This window comes from Cervus elaphus, chromosome 19, assembly GCF_910594005.1.
Source record: "Cervus elaphus chromosome 19, mCerEla1.1, whole genome shotgun sequence".
Lineage (NCBI taxonomy): Eukaryota > Metazoa > Chordata > Mammalia > Artiodactyla > Cervidae > Cervus > Cervus elaphus.
In genome coordinates, this window is record NC_057833.1 from 65,288,458 (window position 1) to 65,308,330 (window position 19,873).

The 19,873-nt window shown below is 50.9% G+C and overlaps 1 protein-coding gene across 2 annotated transcripts in view; it reads right to left on the reverse strand.

The window, feature by feature from the left end:
- GALNT15 (polypeptide N-acetylgalactosaminyltransferase 15) overlaps nt 1–5,986 on the reverse strand; it is a 46,205-nt gene extending 40,219 nt beyond the window's left edge. The window contains exon 1 of one of the 2 annotated variants that reach the window (XM_043874673.1): nt 4,700–5,986. In XM_043874673.1, the coding sequence (XP_043730608.1) occupies nt 4,700–5,226 (527 nt within the window). In that variant the 5' untranslated portion in view covers nt 5,227–5,986. The remainder of the gene's footprint in view (nt 1–4,699) is intronic. The other variant, XM_043874672.1, reaches the window with a different exon arrangement.
- Between the last annotated feature and the right edge of the window lie 13,887 nt (nt 5,987–19,873).

Here is a 19,873-nt window from a genome sequence, read left to right on the forward strand (position 1 = left end):
ACACCCAGGCCTCAGCCCAGACTGACTATATAAGAATCCCTGCCAGCAGGACCCAGGCAGGAGTCCTTTTTAAGACTTTCCCGGCAATTCCGAGTGCTGCCAAGTTTGTGAGGATTCGGCAGCTGGAGGGGGCAGAAGATAATTCATGGGTCAGAGAAAGGACAGTGGTGTGCAGTCCTCGGGGGCGCTCTCCAAGCTTCTTTCCACCTCACTCCTCGGTCCTACCCTTGAGAATATGCCAAGGGTGTCTTCCATTTGGACTTGAGCACTAGGGGAAATCGCACACATCTCATCTCGTTTTCATCACAACCCTTCGCGAGGGTGTTACTGTCATCACCATTTTACAGTTGGAGAAACAGGCTCAGGGAGGCTGAGTGATCGCGCAAGGTCACACAGTAAGGGGTGATGTCCAGAATTCAACCCCAGGGCCACTGTTCCATGGGTGTATGGCTTAGTCATGTGTGGGTGTATAGCCAAGGAAACCCAGACCAAAGCATAAACACAAAGTTGGCGTAAGCAAGTAGCGCATAGCCGGCTACAGCTGAGCAGACATTTGTCTTCAAGTACAAACCCTGGACCGTGAAAGGGACTGCATTCCTTTCTGCCTCTCCTCTCTATTTTCCAATCCCAGTACTACCTCCTCTGTGGAAACATCCAGAACCCCACTGCCTCTCCACTTCACACCCAGCAGGGCTCTACGGGCCTCCTGGGGCAGGAAGACTTTCCGTCTCCCCCATTGATCTGATTACAGGAAGCAGCCTTCATTCAGCCTCCATGACCTTCCCTGAGTGCCAACAGGCGGATTCAAGCAATTGTTAATTAGGGGAGGAGGGAAGGACGTGAGAGCAGGGAGAAACAGTCGAGAGGAACAATCGTGGAGCCTTGGGCCAGGGTCCCGGGTCCCCATCAAGGGATGCACACAGCAATACCTTTGCGCTGTTTTGCAGTAACTGAAAACCCCTCCAGCTGGGAGAAGTTAACTGTACACTGCCCACAAGCATGTAGACCCCAGACCAGTTGGAACCAGAGGGTTAAAGATGCTGACTCCTACTTACCTAGTGAAAGGGAAAGTCACTCAGTCGTGTCTGACTCTTTGTGACCCCATGGACTATACAGTCCATGGAATTCTCCAGGCTAGAGTACTGGAGTGGGTAGCCATTCCCTTCTCCAGCAGACCTTCCCAACCCAGGGATTGAACCCAGGTCTCCCGCATTGCAGGCGGATTCTTTACCAACTGAGCCACCAGGGAAGCCCAACTAACAACCAATTAGAAGAATGTCCATGAGCTTCTCACGCCCTCTTTGAACCATTACTATAAACCTTCTCGCTGCCCCATCCAGGTTGGGGGACACACAGTTTTGAGGGCATTAGCCTGCTGGGGTCTCCTTTTCCTGGCAAAGCAATAAAGCTCTTCTTGTTTACTTGACCCCAAACTCTGTCTCCAATATTTAGCTCAGTGTCAGAATACAGAGGCAGATTCGGCTTCACACTCACCCGCAACTGTCTAGTACCAACTTGTCAAAATTCAGGTCGCTGGGCTGCAACTCAGAACCACTGATAGTTCCTAGCAACGGCGTCTGAAAAATCTGTTTTTTTTAAAACAAGCAATCTGCAGGAATCTGACATGCACATACATTTGGGAACCAGTGATAAAGCCCCTTGCTGCTCCAAAGTGTGGTCTATGGATCAGCAGTGCTGGGACCAACCCAGAGCCTGATAGAAATGTTGCACCTTGGGCAGCCCCCCTGGCCAAATATGTCATACTCCACACTTTCACAAGATGTGCAGGGGATCTGCATCAGTATTGGTCAGTTCAGTCGCTTCAGTCGTCTCAGACTCTTTGAGACCCCATGAACCGCAGCACGCCAGGCCTCCCTGTCCATCACCAGCTCCCGGAGTCCACTCAAACCCATGTCCTTTGAGTCGGTGATGCCATCCAGCCATCTGCATACACGCTGGAATTTGAGAAGCGCTCTCTGTGCAACCTGGCGGACATAGAGTGTCCTCAGACACATAGGAGATGTGCTTCTGAGACGGCTGTTCTTTAAAGGACTGCGTTTGGGGCCGGTTTTAAAGTCCTGTCACCCTGGAGGGAGGTGGGGTTGAGGCCTTACTCTGCAGAGAACCCCTTGTCATCCGGGAGCCCCGCCAGAAGGGGGAGGCGCTAGCGCCCCGGGTGCCCCTGGGGGAGGGGAGCTGGGGACCCAGGGCCGGGCTCGCGGCTGCAGGGACAGACCGCAACCGGGAGAGGGCGCCGCACACCTCCGGAAAGAGCCAGCCGGGGGAGGGGAGACAGCCCGACAGCCGGGCGGGCCGGGACCACGGGGCTTCCGGGACAGGAACGTCCGGTAAACTCTGACAGCTGGTCACTCTGACTGGGAGTGGTGCACACACACCAGTGCACACATGCACGTATGCACATCACATGCATAACACAGGGGGTCCACACACGCACAACACTCATACGTGCACTTAGGCCACAACACCAACGACACACCGGCAAAAGTACACACGCACCACTTGCACAACGCATTTATAATACACACTCGGCACACGCACACAATACACATGAGCAGCACACTCATAACAAATACACATGCTCACAGACCACACGGACACGCCAAACGAGCAGTCCATCGCAGCACACACGCGTGCACACCCGCAAAGCGCAGGCGCACTCCATGCCACAGGCACCGCACACATAATGCACACGTGTACCATACATGGTGGGCCACACCCATGCGCTTCACACCACTCACACGGCGCATCATACGGACCATACATGTGCAGCACAGTCACAGCACAATATGCGTGCACACGTACCGCAAAAACATGCCGCCTGAGCATCACATCACGACGGAGACACAAGGCCACGTGCACCACATGTGTGAGGTGTGCACACGTCATGCAATCATGACGTGTACACACATGAACACTGACACCCTGAAGACACGCACGCGTACGTGACAGCACATCACACCCCGCGCACCGCTAACACTGCACACGACACACTTGCACATCGTCCATTTACCACGCAACACAGTGCATTCACCTTGCACGAGGCAGACACCCAGTCTCACACACACACACACACACAGCCACAGACTTGATTGAGGCCGTGTGTCTGGTTGGAAAACCTTGCTCTAGGCCAGTGAAAAGATGCATCATGGAATTAGAAGACGATATACCGGCTCATTCAGCAATCGCTCCTTTGCTGTGTGCTGGGCCTCTAGGCCCACCGCACGGCAGGGGACGCAGGCACTGAATAAACCAATACATCGAGGACCATTTAGCCTCAGCTGCAGCGAGTGCTGTGAATTAAAGCGGCCGGCAGCACAAAACGGCAACAGGGCGGGCCTGGCGGGGTCTGGGAGTTTCCCGAAAGGAGCTGTTTCGGTTGAGACCTGGAGACGAGCCGCAGGGCGGGAGCTTGCGACCTGGACGAGCCGCTGAAGCCCAGAGTCTGCGCATCTGCCCTTTCCTGAAGGCAAGGAGCCGCGCCGCAGGAGCCGGGTCGGCTCCGAGGACGACGTGGCCCCGCCCCCTGCTGCCCCGCTCCGCCCCTCCCACCCAGAGGCGCGGAGGGTGGGTTTGCTTCCTGGGAGACTCTCCCGGCTCAGGGAAGAGCCGTGCCTACAGGGAAGGGACCCGATCACCGGCTACCCAGCTGCCCTGCCCCCGGATGCTGGGGATGGTGGGGAGCGCAGGGGTTCCAGGATGAGTCCACCGCCTCCCTGAGCACAGTTTGTGGGTCATCAGACCTCCCAGCTTGCCTCCTGGGCTGGTCCTGGAGGTGGTTGGAGCCACCCTGCCAGGCCAGACTGCATGAACGCAGTATTCTAGCTCCTGGGTCCTGCGCGGTCCACCTCGTCTAGTGGGCTAAGGGGGAAGGCATAGTGTAGGGAGGGGCTCGGGCTGGTTGGAGCAAATCCCTGCTTCGGCGCCTCCCAGCTGTGTGACTGTGGACGAGTCACTTGGCCTCTCTGTGCCTCATGAAAGTGAAAAAGTGAAGTCGCTCAGTCGTGTCTCACTCTTGGCGACCCCATGGACTGTAGCCCACCAGGCTCCTCCGTCCTCGGCATTTTCCAGGCAAGAGTACTGGAGTGGGTTGCCATTTCCTCCTCCATGTTCATACCTATAAAATAGGCATGATAGCCGAGCTAGCACCCGTCTCGCTAAGTTGTAAGGCCTTTATCAGTCGATACATGAAAAGCTCTTTGATTAAAGCCAAGCAATGGCAAGATCCACATAAATGTTAACTGCAGTCGTTACTTTCATCCAAATGAAAAGCAAGCCCAACAATCACAATATCTAACTGTGCTGGAGTGACTTAGCCCTGGAAGCGTCTCGGCGAACATCGGCTCCCAGGCCCCTCGGGGTTAGAGATGCTGCTGACCGGCGATCCAGAGCCATCCAGAGCCGGAAGGACTGGAACCCGGGTCGGTGGGGAAGAGAAGGGACGGGGAAGAGTTCCTCCCTCTCCGTCTCTAGGACGGTGGGTCTCCCTTGGAGGGCTGGTTAAAGACAGACGGCCGGACCGCACCCGGGGTTTCTGCCTCTGCGGCTCTAAGAAGTCCCCAGGTGATGCCGCGGATCCGGGGACCACACCTGGAGAAGCGCCGCCTGCCACAGCGGGAGCGGCGGGCGGAGCGTCTGCGCCCCTCCAGGAACCGGGAAGGGGCGGCCGGGGTTTACTTACAGCGGATGCCGCGAGCCCCCCCTGTGCGCGGGGCTGCGGGCACTGGGCGCCTCCTCCCGGCTGAGCGCGGTCCGCTCCCCCTCTTCGGACGCCGCCTCGTCCTCCCCATCCTCCTCCTCGGCCGCCCAGTCCCTCTCCGGGGCCTCCGCGTCCTGCTGCTTGTGCGGCCGCTGGATGAGCCGGTAGCCGCCGCCTCGCCCGCCCCGGCTCCGGTTCCTTCCGGCCCTGAGCGAGGCCACGGCCACCAGGAGCTGGTCCTCCCGCAGGGAGACGAGGGGCGGCAGGGGGCCGTACTCCTGGTCCTCCTCCTCGGACTCCAGTAGCCACTCCTGGGGGTCCCCAAAGTCCAGGCGGTAGGCAGCCTGGGGGCTGCGCACGGCCGCCTGGGGCACTGGGGGCGCCCGGGGCAGGGCGTGCGGGGGCGGGTGCAGGGCCCCCAGCATCAGCAGCACGCACCCCAGCACCAGGAGGGCGAGCAGCGCCTGCCGCCGGCAGGGTCCGTGTCTGCGCCGCTTCCTTACGAGCATGCTGCGGGGAGCTGCCAAACGCAACAGGTCATGTTCCACTTCACCGTCTCCTCCCGCTCCGGGGTCCTCCACGCTGGCAGCACAACCTGGCTTCCTGGGTCCACTTGGAAGCGTTTTTTTTTTTTTTTCTTTTTCTATTTTTGCCAGCTCACTTAACCTGGTCCTTCCCCCCCCGCCCCCCTCCCCCCCCCGCAGCTGACACTTGCCAGCAGAGTGTGTAAGACCGGCTGCCACTCAGAAAGCTACCGACCCAGGTCCCCTCCCAGGTCCTCTCTGAGCGGATGTCTTTAATTGCCTTCCGAAAGCTCATCCACGGGGGGCCGAGGCGGGGAGGGGAGGGTACTTCAGACTGAACCCTGGTGCCCTTTTCCTCTTTGGGAAAAAGAATAATTCCTTTCTGCTCAGGGGGCGAGTCCCACGTGTTTCGCTCCCAGCCCTCTCGCCGCTTGCATGAAGGGTCAGGTTGTTGTGGGGTGTCTGCGGGGAGCAGGGAGGTGTCGGTCCGGCAGAGCTGACCCCCGTCCTCCTTTGGACCCTTCAGGTCAGGTCGGATCCACAGATGTGAAGCCGGAGCAGCCTAATTTGCTTTCATACATCGCTCTGCGCTCGGCCAAGACGCTGCGGGCCCGGCGGGCGGGCGAGCGCCGGGCTCCTGGTCCTAAAGCCCTCACTGTTCCCGGGAACGCGACCCGGGTAAACAAACACTGGCGCTCCTGGGACCAATCCCAGCGGGAACACCCCGGGGAGGTCCGGTCTGCATCTGATCCCAGGAAGGCTTCTCTCCCCACCCAAACGGGCGGGAGAGAGGGTTCCCGCTTGATTTCCAGAGGGCTGTTCCTGGGACGGAAATGCAGGGAGCTGGCGGGCTCAGGTGATCCTGGAGAGCCAGGCTGGGCCCTCCCTCCCTTCCTGAGGACCCCGTCCGCCTCCTTCTGAAAAGGGGGCGAGCTGGTGGAGATGCTCCCATAACAAGCTTCCCCTGCCCACCCGAATCCCTGAATGCCTGCCTGGCCCTGGCCACTGAGCAGGTGGGGACAGGGAGGGGGATGCTGAAACAGGACGGGTACTCTCTCTCCGTTGTCCACTCCTTCATTCAAACCACACATAATGATGAGCCTCCACCTTCTGCCGAAACTATCCGCGGGGGCTGGGCGCAGAGATCGCAGCGAATAAAACAGCAAAATGTGTGCCTCATGGAACTTACAGCCTAGTGGGAGAGGCAAGCGTGATTAAGAAAGACCTACAGTGGGAGAGACAGAGGGAGGGGGCTGGAGAGCAGGGGCTGGGGGCAGGCAATCCACCGGGAGTGAGGAAGGGGTCCCAGAAGCTCTGCTGAAGGAGGAGGGCTGGGCGGCTCAGTGCAGGGGGAGGAATAGCAGGTGCAAAGGCAAGAGCGTGCCTGGCCTTTGGAGGACCTGCAGAGGGCCCATGAGGCCAGAGCAGGGTGGGCGAGTGGGGATGGGATGAGAGAGGTAAGGGGGGCATCTTTTAGGACCTTGGGGGACACTGCGAGCCCGTGGGCTTTTCCTCTAAGATGGGAGCCCTTGGAGGGCTGTAAGCAGGAGCCAGGCACCGTGGACTGGGATGCTAACTGGACGCTCTGGCTGCTGAAGTTAGACAGCGGGAGCGCAGGGCAGAAGCAGGGAGACCGACTGAGGCGTTGCTGCAGGGAGACACGAGGGCATCCCTGGAACCAGAGGTGAGTGCTCAGCTTGGGCAAGTATTTTAAGGAAGAGCCTGTAAGATTTGTCAGTGCATTTGTGGGTGAGAGACATGTGAGTCAAGGATGGTTACAAGCTTCGGGTCCAGGCGGCTGGAGGAATCAAGTTGCCCTCGAAGGAGACGGGAAGGCTGGGAGCAGGCGGAGGGCAGAGGGTCAGCAGTGGCTCAGGGGGTGGGGACACACATCATTGAAGACGGTGTTTCAACGGCCAAAGGGAGGGGAGGCGTGGGCAGCTAGACGTATGGATACATGGGGGTTTATAATAGCTGGAGGTCAGGGGACAGGTCTGGCTTGAAGATGTAAAATCAGACGCCAGCAGTATAGATATGGCTTTTGAAGATTTTGGGAGTGATGGAGACAAGAATATAATCAATCTGATTTCGGTATTGACCATCTGGTGATGTCCATGTGTAGAGTCGTCTCTTGTGTTGTTGGACAAGGGTGTTTGCTATGACCAGTGTATTCTCTTGGCAAACTCTGTTAGCCTTTGACCTGCTTCGCTTTGTACTCCAAAGCCAAACTTGCCTGTTACTCCAGGTATCTCTTGACTTCCTACTTTGGCATTTCAGTCCCCTATAATGAAAAAGACATCTTTTTTGGGTGTTACTTCTAGAAGTAGGTCTTCGTAGAACCGTTCAACTTGAGCTTCTTCAACATTACTGGTCAGGGCATAGACTTGGATTATTGTAATATTGAATGGTTTGCCTTGGAAACGAACACAGTCATTCTGTCATTTTTGAGATTGCATCCAAGTACTGCATTTCAGACTCTTTTGTTGACTATGATGGCTACTCCATTTCTTCTAAGGGATTCCTGCCCACAGTAGTAGATGTAATGGTCATCTGAGTTAAATTCACTCATTCCAGTCCATTTTAGTTCACTGATTCCTAAAATGTTGACATTCACTCTTGCCATCTCCTGTTTGACCACTTCCAATTTAACTTGATTCATGGACCTACCATTCTGGGTTTCTATGCAATATTGCTCTTTATAGCATCGACTTTACTTCCATCACCAGTCACATCCACAACTGTGCATTATTTTCGCTTTGGCTCTGTCCCTTCATTCCTTCTGGAGTTATTTCTCCACTGATCTCCAGTAACATGCTGGGCACCTACCAACCTGGGGAATTCATCTTTTAGTGTCCTATCGTTTTGCCTTTTCATACTGTTCATGGAGTTCTCAAGGCAAGAATACTGAAGTGGTTTGCCATTCCCTTCTCCAGTAGACCACATTTTGTCAGAACTCTTCACCATGACCTGTCCATCTTTGGGTGGCCCCACACGGCATGGATCATAGTTTCATTGAGTTAGACAAGGCTCAAAAAACTAAGATCATGGTATCCGGTCCCATCATTTCATGGCAAGTAGATGGGGAAACAATAGAAAAAGTGAGACTATTTTCTTGGGCTCCAAAATCACTGCAGATGGTGACTACAGTCATGAAATTAAAAGACATTAGCTCTTTGGAATAAAAGCTATAACAAGCCTAGACAGCATATTAAAAAGCAGAGACATTACTTTGCCAACAAAGGTCCATCTAGTCAGAGCTATGGTTTTTCCAGTAGTCATGTATGGATGTGAGAGTTGGACTATAAAGAAAGCTGAGTGCTGAAGAATTGATGCTTTTGAACTGTGGTGTTGGAGAAGACGCTTGAGAGTCCCTTGGACTGCAAGGAGATCCGTTCAGTCCATCCTAAAGGAAATCAGTCCTGGATATTCATTGAAAGGACTGATGCTTAAGCTGAAACTGCAATACTTTGGCCACCTGATGCGAAGAGCTGACTCTTTTGAAAAGACCCTGATGCTGGGAGGGATTGAGGGCAGGAGAAGGGGATGACAGAGGATGAGATGGCTGGATGGCATCACCGACTCAATGGACATGGGTTTGGGTAGACTCCGGGAGTTGGCGATGGACAGGGAGGCCTGGTGTGCTGCAGTCCACGGGGTCGCCAAGAGTCGGACACGACTGAGCAACTGAACTGAACTGATGGCGACAAGAGACGGCAGGGGCGTCGGCAGGCTCAGAGTCCTCGGGCATCTGGTGGACCGGATTGATGGAGGGTAGGTAACATCATCACGAGAAGCGACTCTTTTGATAACTGTAGGAGGAACCGGGGTGTGGGGGGCAGTTTCCTCAAATGGATTGCTCATTTTCTGATTTGATTTTGATCTTAGATTGTGAGCATAAAACATCTCATGGAAAAAAATGTTTTTCCTTTGGACTCAGTTGCTGTTTCCAGTGTGTGCGTGTGTGTATTTGTGCTCATATTTGTTTTCCCTGAAGCCACTCAGAGTCAGAGGTGAACGAGTGGGTCCTAAACAACTGTTCTCAACAGCCAAGCCCCCAGAAGGCAGCTCATTGGAATTGACAGATTAGACTGTATTTTTCAAATCCCACATCAGGATGTCCAGGAGGTGGGAGTTGCATGACTTCCAGGTTCAAGAGGCAGGCATTCTGGGAGATGTGATTTATTTATTTATTTTTTTCAGATTTTTTTTTTTTTTTATGTGGACCATTTTTAAAGTCTTTATTGAACTTGCTACAATAGTGCTTCTGTTTTTCTGTTTTTTGGCCCCAAGGCACATGGGATCTGAGCTCTTCACCCAGGGATTGAACCGATACATACCCTCTGGAGTGGAAGGTGAAATCGTAACCACTGGGCCCCCCGGGAAGCCACTGGGAGGTGTGGTTTAGAATATAGGGACTCTGGGGGTTGAGGATGATGGGAGAGAGAGTTCCCTTTCCCGGGGGCTCTCAGAGACCTAAGGGTGTGGGGTCTCCACCATCGGGCAGAGCACCTCCTCCCCCCTCCAGTAACACCGACCTCAGGCTGGCCAGCCTCGTTCCACAGCAGGGCCTTTACCTGATCTCCCCTCCGCTTGAGGGCTCTTTTCGCAGAGGTCCAGCCATATGCCTCATTTCTCCACTTGGGTGTCAACCCCAGAGTCGCCTGTTCAGGGAGACCCATCCACGTGTGGCTTTGTCACCCCTGCTGTCTCCGTATCTTTGGGGCTCTTCTCAATATTCAATATTCTTGATCTGTTTCGATTCATTTTCCTCCTCCTCATGGGTCATGTTTTACTGACTCTTTGCATGCCTCATCATTTTTAATTTGATGCCAGATGCTGTGGATTTTATCTTGTTGGATATCGGATACTTTTGTATTTCTCTAAGTACTATTGAGCTCTCCCCAGAAGGTCTGGCCTTGGAGCCGTATTTAACTGAGGGTCAGTGTCTCCACTGCTGAGACAAGGCCTGAGTCCTCTCCTGGTTTCCCATGCATGTCGAGGATCTCCTCTCTCGGAGCGGGGCTGCTGCCCACCCTGTGTGAGCGCTGGGGATTCCTCCTTCAGCTCCTCCAGGCACTCCTTTCCCTGGCCTTGGTGAGCTTCGCCAAAGGCAGGTTCTGATCCTCGCTGGTCCCCAGAGCCCTCTGCGCACAGCTCTCTGCTCCCCAGGGCTCTGTTACAGGACTGTGACACCCCTGCCTCCGGGTCTCCCAGCTCCACCTCCCCAGATCACCGCCACTCCCAGTTCTACCCGGAGAAGCTCCACCCTCCGGCCTGGAAACTGTCTCCAGGCAACACACTGGGGACATCCCAGGGCTCACCTCCTTGGTTTCCCACCTCTCTCTCAGTCACCTCCCTGTTACCTGATGGCAAGTCCTGAAACTACTGTTTTGCGTTTCCTCTGGGGTTTTTAGCTGCCCCTGATTTACTTGAGGAGGAAAACACCTCTGAGATGTCTTCATTGGGGGTCCCCTAGAAGCGGGTGTGGGAGTGTCCTGATGGATTCTGTTTTTGTGGTTTCACCTACCTGCTACAGTTGATCTGTAACCTCAGAATCATTTGTGGACATGCGCAGAGTGGCACGAATGTTAACTTGCATGATGTGCCCCTTCCCAGCTGAGGTCACACAAGGTGACAGTCTGACCTTGTTCCAGCTCTCATGAAGTGTCTTTCTCGCATTCTATTTAGCACTGTGTTTACACCTTTTTGTGTTTTGTGTTGGTGATTTTGCTGTTTAAAATGACCCCAAGCCTAGCGCAGAAGTGCTGGCTAGCGTCCTAAGCTCAGAAGGCTGCCATGAGCCTTATGGGGGAAATGCAAGAGTTAGGTGAGCTTCATTCCCGCATAAGCTCCAGTGCTGTTGGCTGTGGGCTTAATGTTCATGAATCCACAATATATATTAAATAAGGTGTCTTTGAACATAATTATATTAAAGCAAGGTTATGTATTTATTGGTTGACCAGAAGGCCAGAGAGCAGTGAGCGGTTCTGTATTCTCTAAGCCAGCATTCACAGTGACTTGGTAGAACAACACTCATATGAGGTCTTGTTACTGCACACACACAAAAAAACTGAACAGATGGTTTATTCAGGGAGGGGAGAGGGGAAGAGAGGGAAGGTGGGCAGGCTTTGAAGGGCACGTAATCAGGGCAGTTACTACTGTGGGTACCTGGGGCATAACATCTTGGGGGATACTGGGGGTCAGAGGGCAGCCTGCCTCAGAGTGATGGCAGCTAAGGAAGGGGGAGTTGGGGTGTATATGCACCAACCCCATCAGCAGAGGACAGCTGCAGAGGGGCATTCACAGCCTGCTGGGGAGCAGACAGAGGCAGTGACCGCCAAAGACCGTCCTCAGGCAAAGAGGTGCGGACGCTGGCAACTGGGGTGCCCACTACAGTGGGGGCAGGTCTGAGCGCGTGTGAGCCACAGATGGAAGGGCGGGGGCCTGTGGACTCAGGAGCCCCCAAGAGCGGGCAGGTCACGTAAGCCAGGGCTGTAGGCTGGGAGAGGCCGCAGAAGCCAGGAGATTCTCTCCCTGTCTAACAAGAACAGCTGTTTCTCAGCTATAGCCAATTTTTGCCATGCTGGAAGATAGGAACTAGACTTGCCAAATCTCCTGATTTTTTTCAAGAAAAGTGGGAAATGCAGATTTTTTTAAAAATGTGAAATCCCAAATTTGTAAAAACTGGCAATGAATTAAAAAAAAATTCTAAATATACTGTTAAGGCTGAAGGAAACGTGGCAGCAGGCCAACGGCAGCCCCAAGGTCTGCAGCCTCTCTGATGGAAGGCGCCCGAGATCCCACCCGCTGGGTATGAGCCTGGAGAAAAGGTATCATCATCTTCTGCGCACGCCGAGCCTCCCAGGGTTCAGCGGGCCAGGTGTCTGTCCCAACACCCACGTGGTGAGTCACGCTTGTGTCTGTGCAGTGGGCTCACCTCACTCTCCTGCTTTGAGGCTTCTGAGAGACTTAAGGATCACCATTCCCTGTGGCTAGTGGAGTCTCCAGCCATTTCTTGTCACCATTTGGCATTTTTCCTCTTGTGAGAAGTTAGCTGAGCCTTCTAGGCTCTTTGCCTGGGACCTGCTCATCTGCATAGACGGTCAGCCTCCTCCATCCCCGAGATCAGGGCTGCCCGCCCAGCCTCCCACCTGCACGCCGACCAGAGATCGTCAGAGGCGCTCGCAAGTCGAGTGGTCCTGTGTGTGGAAGCAGAGCCCAGGGAATTGGCCGCCACATGCACAGAGGGAGAGGGGAAGATGAGGACTGTGCTCCCAGGGAACGGCAGAGCATCCGTCAGCCAGTGGTCAGGAGTCAGCCAGAGAGGCAGATCCACCGAGAGACAAAAACGGGAGACCCAGGATTTGTCACAGAGATACGGCCTCACGGAGTTGTGGGAGCTGCATGTGGTCTCTGCAAGGCTGCTGTCTTCACATCTGATGCTGCAGCTTCAAGTCAGGACAGGCAGCTATGAAGGAAAGATAATACCAAGGCGGGAGAAATCAAGAACGAGCTGGAACCCATAAGCAGGAGCTGGAACCCATAAGCAGGAGCTGGAACCCCATACTGATGCCCTGCCGTCTTTGCTGTCTCTATGTGAGCAGTATGGGTGTCCAGCAGAAGACGGGCCCTCTGTCGTGAATCTAAACGCTGACCCCTGGCCCAGAAATCAGAGCAGAGGTGTGAAGGAGGATTCAGGGAGAAGTCTGCCACTTTGGGCAGATGAGGTGAGCTAGCAGATCAGTGACAACGCACATGTCCTACACGTCTGTTTCTTCCCTTCTGTCCAAGAATTTCCCCTGTGCCCCACCTGCGGAGAGATCAGAACAGCTCTGCCTTAACTTCTGGGGACATCTGAACGTCTGGGTTTTGACTTATGACCAAGATGAAGGCAATGAGGTGTGTGATGTCCTGTCTGAGGTCCGAAACTCTCCTGGCAAGCCTCAGGGATCTCGTCTTTGCTGGTGGATTGCAACGGCCTTGCCAGTTTTGAGAAGCCTGGCTGGATGACATAGCTCCCCTTTCAATGAGTTCTCCTGAAGCCAAGTTTCCTCACCCTGGTCTTGGCAATCCAATCCAGAGATTCAGTGCGGTCCGTGTGGACAAAGGCTGTGCCCCGGTACACAGATCCTGTGTCTCAGAGCTACACTGCTGCCCTGCGTTCTCTTTCTTTCCTTGCAATGGATCTTCTGGCTTTAAATAAAAGTCTTAACATGAGGCAGGAGGAGAAGGGGACGACAGAGGATGAGATGGTCGGATGGCATCACCAACTCAATGGACATGAGTTTGAGTAAGCTCCGGAGGTTGGTGATGGACAGGGAGGCCTGGCGTGCTGCAGTCCATGGGGTCGCAGAGAGTTGGACACGACTGAGCAACTGAACTGAACTGAACTGAACATGAGTATATTCTGTGGAGTCTAGGGAATCCTTTCTGATATCTGAACTGGGGCAAACAGTGTAACCAACCTTGCTGAAAACATGCAAAAAAGTTCATTCTGGAAAATGTGGGTCAGCCTAATTGACACATGATGAGGTCACCATAGCGTCCATGGGCCTCATTGCTCTGTGGCCGCCATCTTGGTATAGGAAGCTTGCTCTTGGCATTGGTAACAAGGATGGCAGACCTAGGTCTTTTTAAAGACATCATTCTACAGATGGCTGGGGAAACCAGAGCAAATGAATTCTTAGACGAAACAGACTTGTTGATTTCTTCAGACTCTCCCTTCCTGTGATTCTGTGGCTAAAAACCCTGTGGTTTCCTGCTAGCTTCCAACACTAACAGATAGAGAGTGCAGAAGGTCTGATTCCTTCTGGGAAGGACCCTCTAGAAAGAGCCAGGAAGACATAGATGAGAAAACTAGAACTGCCAAGAGGGAGTTACAACATGGCAGATTTTGGCTCCATCAATGGGAGGACTTTATAATATTGAGAGCAAATTGTCCAACAGCTGAAGGGGTTGACTTGTGAGAAAAGGAGTCCAAGTTTTTGACTTGTTAGCTTTAGGCAGAGATTTAATAATATCCTTCCTTCCTCCTTCCTTCCCTCCTTTCCTTTCTCCCTTCCCTCCTTCCTCCCTTCTTTCATTCCTTCAGTGAGTCTGTACACTCAGTTATTTTCTATGAATGCAATCAGTCCATCAACAATTATTGAATACTTATGATATGCCAAGTTCTGTGCTGGGCTCTGGAACTACAGCCAAGCAGAGAAGGTAGTCAGGGGTCATTGCTTGCTGTGTGCTGGACACTGCTTGAGTTGTTAGAGTTTAGACCCTAGGATAGAAGACAGTCCGGGTCTGGTGTTGAGATTCTTCTATTCTAAGCCATGATTCTTAAGGGAACCCCCGATTCATGAATCCCATCCTGCTTGGTTCTACCAGCCATGATCCCTTGACTCAAAGGACCCACACGGCTTCTGTTGCCACTAAGATTGCTTTTGTTTGGCTGGGTCCAGGAAGGCTGGGATGTTCTGGGCTGTGACCTCATTGTTTATCATCATTTTTTAAAGCTTCTCTCTCCCTTCTGTAGGCTGGACCAGAGCCGGAGACAGCAGGGGCTATGTGAAATAAACCCCAGCCAGCATTACTGTCGTCTTGAACACCCAAACAATGGGTCACACGCCCACAGCTTGTGTCTTCTTGGCATCATGGCTGAGCCTCAGCTTTTCCATTTTTATCTGCCATTTGAGATAGGAAGGCATTGGAAACAGCTGATCTGTGAACATCTACAGTGTAAAATCCATGCAGAGAGAGAGGAGACAAATTTATGAGCAGTCCAATCTTAGCCCTCGGGAAAAGACTAGGAAATACATTTAGCCTGACATTTAAAAATCTGATATGATCCAGATGCCGTCAATTTAGCACCCAATTCTCCCCAAACACTATGCAGGACCTGGCAGGGGATGGCGGCCCACGATAGGACACGTGGGTGGAGGAAGACCATGAGGACAACTGTTCCTCAGATGGCAGCTGGATTTTACCCCTTGGATGTGCCTTGCACTGTGTCCCAATCTACAGGGGTGAGACTGTCTCTAAAGGAGGCTTTAGCAAATATGAGATGATCCTCGAGAGAGTGTGTGTGTATAAAGCTGGAGACAGCTTTTGACAGAAGTGTTTTGCTAATATGCAAGAATGGGGCAGGCAGAAATGTAGGTCTTGGCTGCCCGTAGAGAGAAGGCAGGGCTGGATTCCCAAACAGAGAATTTTCATTGCCTACAGGACTTTCCATTAGGACTTGTGTTCCTTTATGTGTTCAGAAGGCTGTTCATCCAGATGGTTTGGGGCATAAATGCTTCAGGCAACCCCTGCAATGCTTGGAGGACGAACATCATTGTGAATGCATCTTGAATGAATGCGTTGAGTACGTTGGAAAGGGCTTGGAGGAAGTCTCTGAAAGTTTGTCTCAAGTTAGAACTAAATTTTTTAGGATTTTATTTTGTTTAACTTTAAATGAAGTATGATTGATTTAAAATGTTGCATTAGCTTCAGATGTACATCAAAGCTCTTCAATTATACATATATATAAATAGATATATTCCTTTTTTACATTCACTTCTATTATCAGTTCAGTTCAGTCGCTCAGTCGGTTCTGACTCTGCGACCCCATGAACCGCAGCACACCAGGCCTCCCTGTCCATCACCAACTCCCGGAGTTTACTCAAACTCATGTCCATCGAGTTGGTGATGCCATCCAGCCATCTCATCCTCTGTCATCCCCTTCTCCTCCTGCCCCCAATCCCTCCCAGCATCAGGGTCTTTTCCAATGAGTCAACTCTTCGCATGAGGTGGCCAAAGTATTGGAGTTTCAGCTTCAGCATCAGTCCTTCCAATGAACACCCAGGACTGATCTCCTTTAGGATGGACTGGTTGGATCTCCTTGCAGTCCAAGGGACTCTCAAGAGTCTTCTCCAACACCACAGTTCAAAAGCATCAATTCTTTGGTGTTCAGCTTTCTTCACAGTCCAACTCTCACATCCATACATGACTACTGGAAAAACCATAGCCTTGACTAGATAGACCTTTGTTGGCAAAGTAATGTCTCTGCTTTTTAATATGCTATCTAGGTTGGTCATAACTTTCCTTCCAAGGAGTAAGCGTCTTTTAATTTCATGGCTGCAGTCACCATCTGCAGTGATTTTGGAGCCCCAAAAAATAAAGTCTGACACTGTTTCCACTGTTTCCCCATCTATTTGCCATGAAGTGATGGGACCAGATGCCATGATCTTAGTTTTCTGAATACTGAGCTTTAAACCAACTTTTTCACTGCCCTCTTTCACTTTCATCAAGAGGCTTTTTAGTTCCTCTTCACTTTCTGCCATAAGGGTGGTGTCATCGGCATATTTGAGGTTATTGATATTTCTCCCAGCAATCTTGATTCCAGCTTGTGCTTCATCCAGCCCAGCACTTCTCATGATATACTCTGCATATAAGTTAAATAAGCAGGGTGACAATATACAGCCTTGACGTACTCCTTTTCCTATTTGGAACCAGTCTGTTGTTCCATGTCCAGTTCTAACTGTTGCTTCCTGACCTGCATACAGGTTTCTCAAGATTCAGGTCAGGTGGTCTGGTATTCCCATCTCTTTCAGAGATATATTTTGATCCCAAATCCCTAATTTATCTCTCCCTTGCCCCTTAGAACTGAATTCAGTGCACCTGATTCTGGGTTGGCCACAGGTGTGATGGAGATTAAATTCTAATCCAAAATCTGCGACTTATTCTCTGTGTGAACCTGGACAAATTTCTATGTATGCATGGAAGGAAGGGCTGGATTAAACATTCCCCAGAGATTTTTCAGCACTAAGAGTCTATGATGGAAACTGGACAGGTGTTATAAAATGGAGATTGTGCCTGAGCCATTTACACAGAATCTCCCAATAGTCACACAGCTGGAAGAAAGTGAAGAAATCTTGGATATCCTACCCAGCCTCCCTGCTTTCTGAGCAAAAGCATTCCTGGAATAACCAAGTTTCTGGAATATACAAATATAACCCCACTGAGAACCAAGTCGTCAGCCACAAAGAGCTTAACTTCAGGTGTTTAAGACTTCCCTGCATTCCTGTTAAAAAGGCCGTGCTCTTGGCTCAGAATATTGCTGTAAGTTTTAAATGATATTTGCGTATTATTTTAAAAGGCCCCCTCAGTGACTAAGTAAATAAATTGATTAGAACAACTGACTCTGGTAGCACTCCAACCCAGCAATGACATCACCCCTATAGAGCACAGAGTTGAGCTTATCAACCAATCAAGATAATTGTCCTCTTGATCGGGAAGGATAAATGTGCTGTTGAAGGCATTAGTCAGCTACTCAGCTTGGACTGTGTGGAGAGGCTAGGAGACAGTTTCATAGAGAAAGCTGAAGTGAGTTCCCTGGGTTGGGCATTTGGTCATTAATTTTTTATTTTGCATGAGATGGGGTGAGACAGAAGCATTCATCCAAAACTGGAAACCTTGCATCATGAGAGTCAGCAAGATCTGCTATGTAGAGTCTCCAGTATTTTTTTGGCTCTTCCCCTTCCTAAAAATCAGTCAGTTCAGTTGCTCAGTCGTGTCCGATTCTTTGTAAACCCATGGACTGCAGCACGCCAGGCTTCTCTATCCATCACTAACTCCCGGAGTTTACTCAAACTCATGTCCATCAAGTAGGTGCTGCCATCCAACCATCTCATCTCCTGTTGTTCCCTTTTCCTCCTGCCTTCAATCTTTCCCTGCATCAAGGTCTCTTCCAACGAGTCAGTTCTTCGCATCAGATGGCCACAGTATTAGAGCGTCAGCTTCAGCATCGGTCCTTCCAATGAATATTCAGGACTGATTTCCTTTAGGATGGACTGAACAGATCTCCTTGCAGTCCAAGGGACTCTCAAGCGTCTTCTCCAACACCACAGTTCAAAAGCATCAATTCTTCGGTACTCAGCTTCCTTTATAGTCCAACTCTCACATCCATACATGACTACTGGAAAAACCATAGCTTTGACCAGACGGACCTTTGTTGGCAAAATAACATCTCTGCTTTTTAATATGCTGTCTAGGTTGGTCACAGCTTTTCTTCCAAGGAGCAAGTGTCTTTTAATTTCTTGGCTGCAGTCACCATCTGCAGTGATTTTGGAGCCCAAGAAAATAAACTCTCTCACTGTTTCCCCATCTATTTGCCATGAAGTGATTGGACCAGATGCCATGATTTTAGTTGTTTGAAAGTTGAGTTTGAAGCCAACTTTTTCACTCTCCCTTTTCATTTTCATCAAGAAGGTCTTTAGTTCCTCTTCACTTTCTTCCATAAGAGTTGTGTCATCTGTGTATCTGAGGTTATAGATATTTCTCCTGGCAATCTTGATTCCAGCTTGTGATTCATCCAGCCCAGCATTTTGCATGATGTACTCTGCATTTAAGTTAAATAAGCAGGGTGACAATATATAACCTTGACTTACTCCTTTCCCAATTTGAAACCAGTCTATTGTTTCATGTCCAGTTCTAACTGTTGCTTCGTGACCTGCATACAGATTTCTCAGCAGGCAGATCAGGTGGTCTGGTATTCCCATCTCTTTCAGAATTTTCCAGTTTGTTGTGATCCACATAGTCAAAGGCTTTGGAGTAATCAATAAAGCAGAAGTAGACATTTTCCTGGAATTCTCTTGCTTTTCCTATAATCCAACGGATGTTGGCAATTTGATTTCTGGGTCCTCTGCCTTTTCGAAATCCAGCTTGAACATCTGGAAGTTCATAGTTCATGTACTGTTGAAGCCTGGCTTGGAGAATTTTGAGCATTATTTTGCTAGCATGTGAGATGAGTGCAACTGTGCAATAGTTTGAACATTCTTTGGCATAGCCCTTCTTTGGAATTGGAATGAAAACTGACCTTTTCCAGTCCTGTGGCCACTGCTGAGTTTTCCAAATTTGCTGGCATGTTGAGTGCAACATTTTCACAGCATCATCTTTTAGGACTGGAAATAGCTCAACTGGAATTCCATCACCTTCATTAGCTTTATTTCTAGTGATGCTTCCTAAGGCCCACTTGACTTCACATTCTAGGATGTCTGGCTCTAGGTGAGTGATCATACTATCATGATTATCTGGGTCATGAAGATCTTTTTTGTATAGTTCTTCTGTGTATTCTTGCCAGCTCTTTTTAGTAGCTTCAGCTTCTGCTAGGTCCATACCATTTCTGTCCTTTATTGAGCCCATCTTTGCATGAAATGTTCCCTAGGTATCTCTAATTTTCTTAAAGAGATCTCTAGTGTCCCATTCTATTGTTTTTCTCTATTTCTTTGCATTGATCACTGAGGAAGGCTTTCTTATCTCTCCTTGCTATTCTTTGGAACTCTGCATTCAAATGGGTATATCATCTTTCCTTTTCTCTTTGCCTTTCACTTCTCTTCTTTTCTCAGCTATTTGTAAGACCTCCTCAGACAACCACTTTGCCTTCTTGCATTTCTTTTCCATTGGGATGGTCTTGATCACTGTCTCCTGTTAAATGTCACAAACCTCCGTCCATAGTTTTTCGGGCACTCTGTCTATCAGATCTATCCCTTAACTCTATTTCTCACTTCCACTGTATAATCATAAGGGATTTGATTTAGGTCATACCTGTATGGTCTAGTGGTTTTCCCTACTTTCTTCAATTTAAGTCTGAATTTGGCAATAA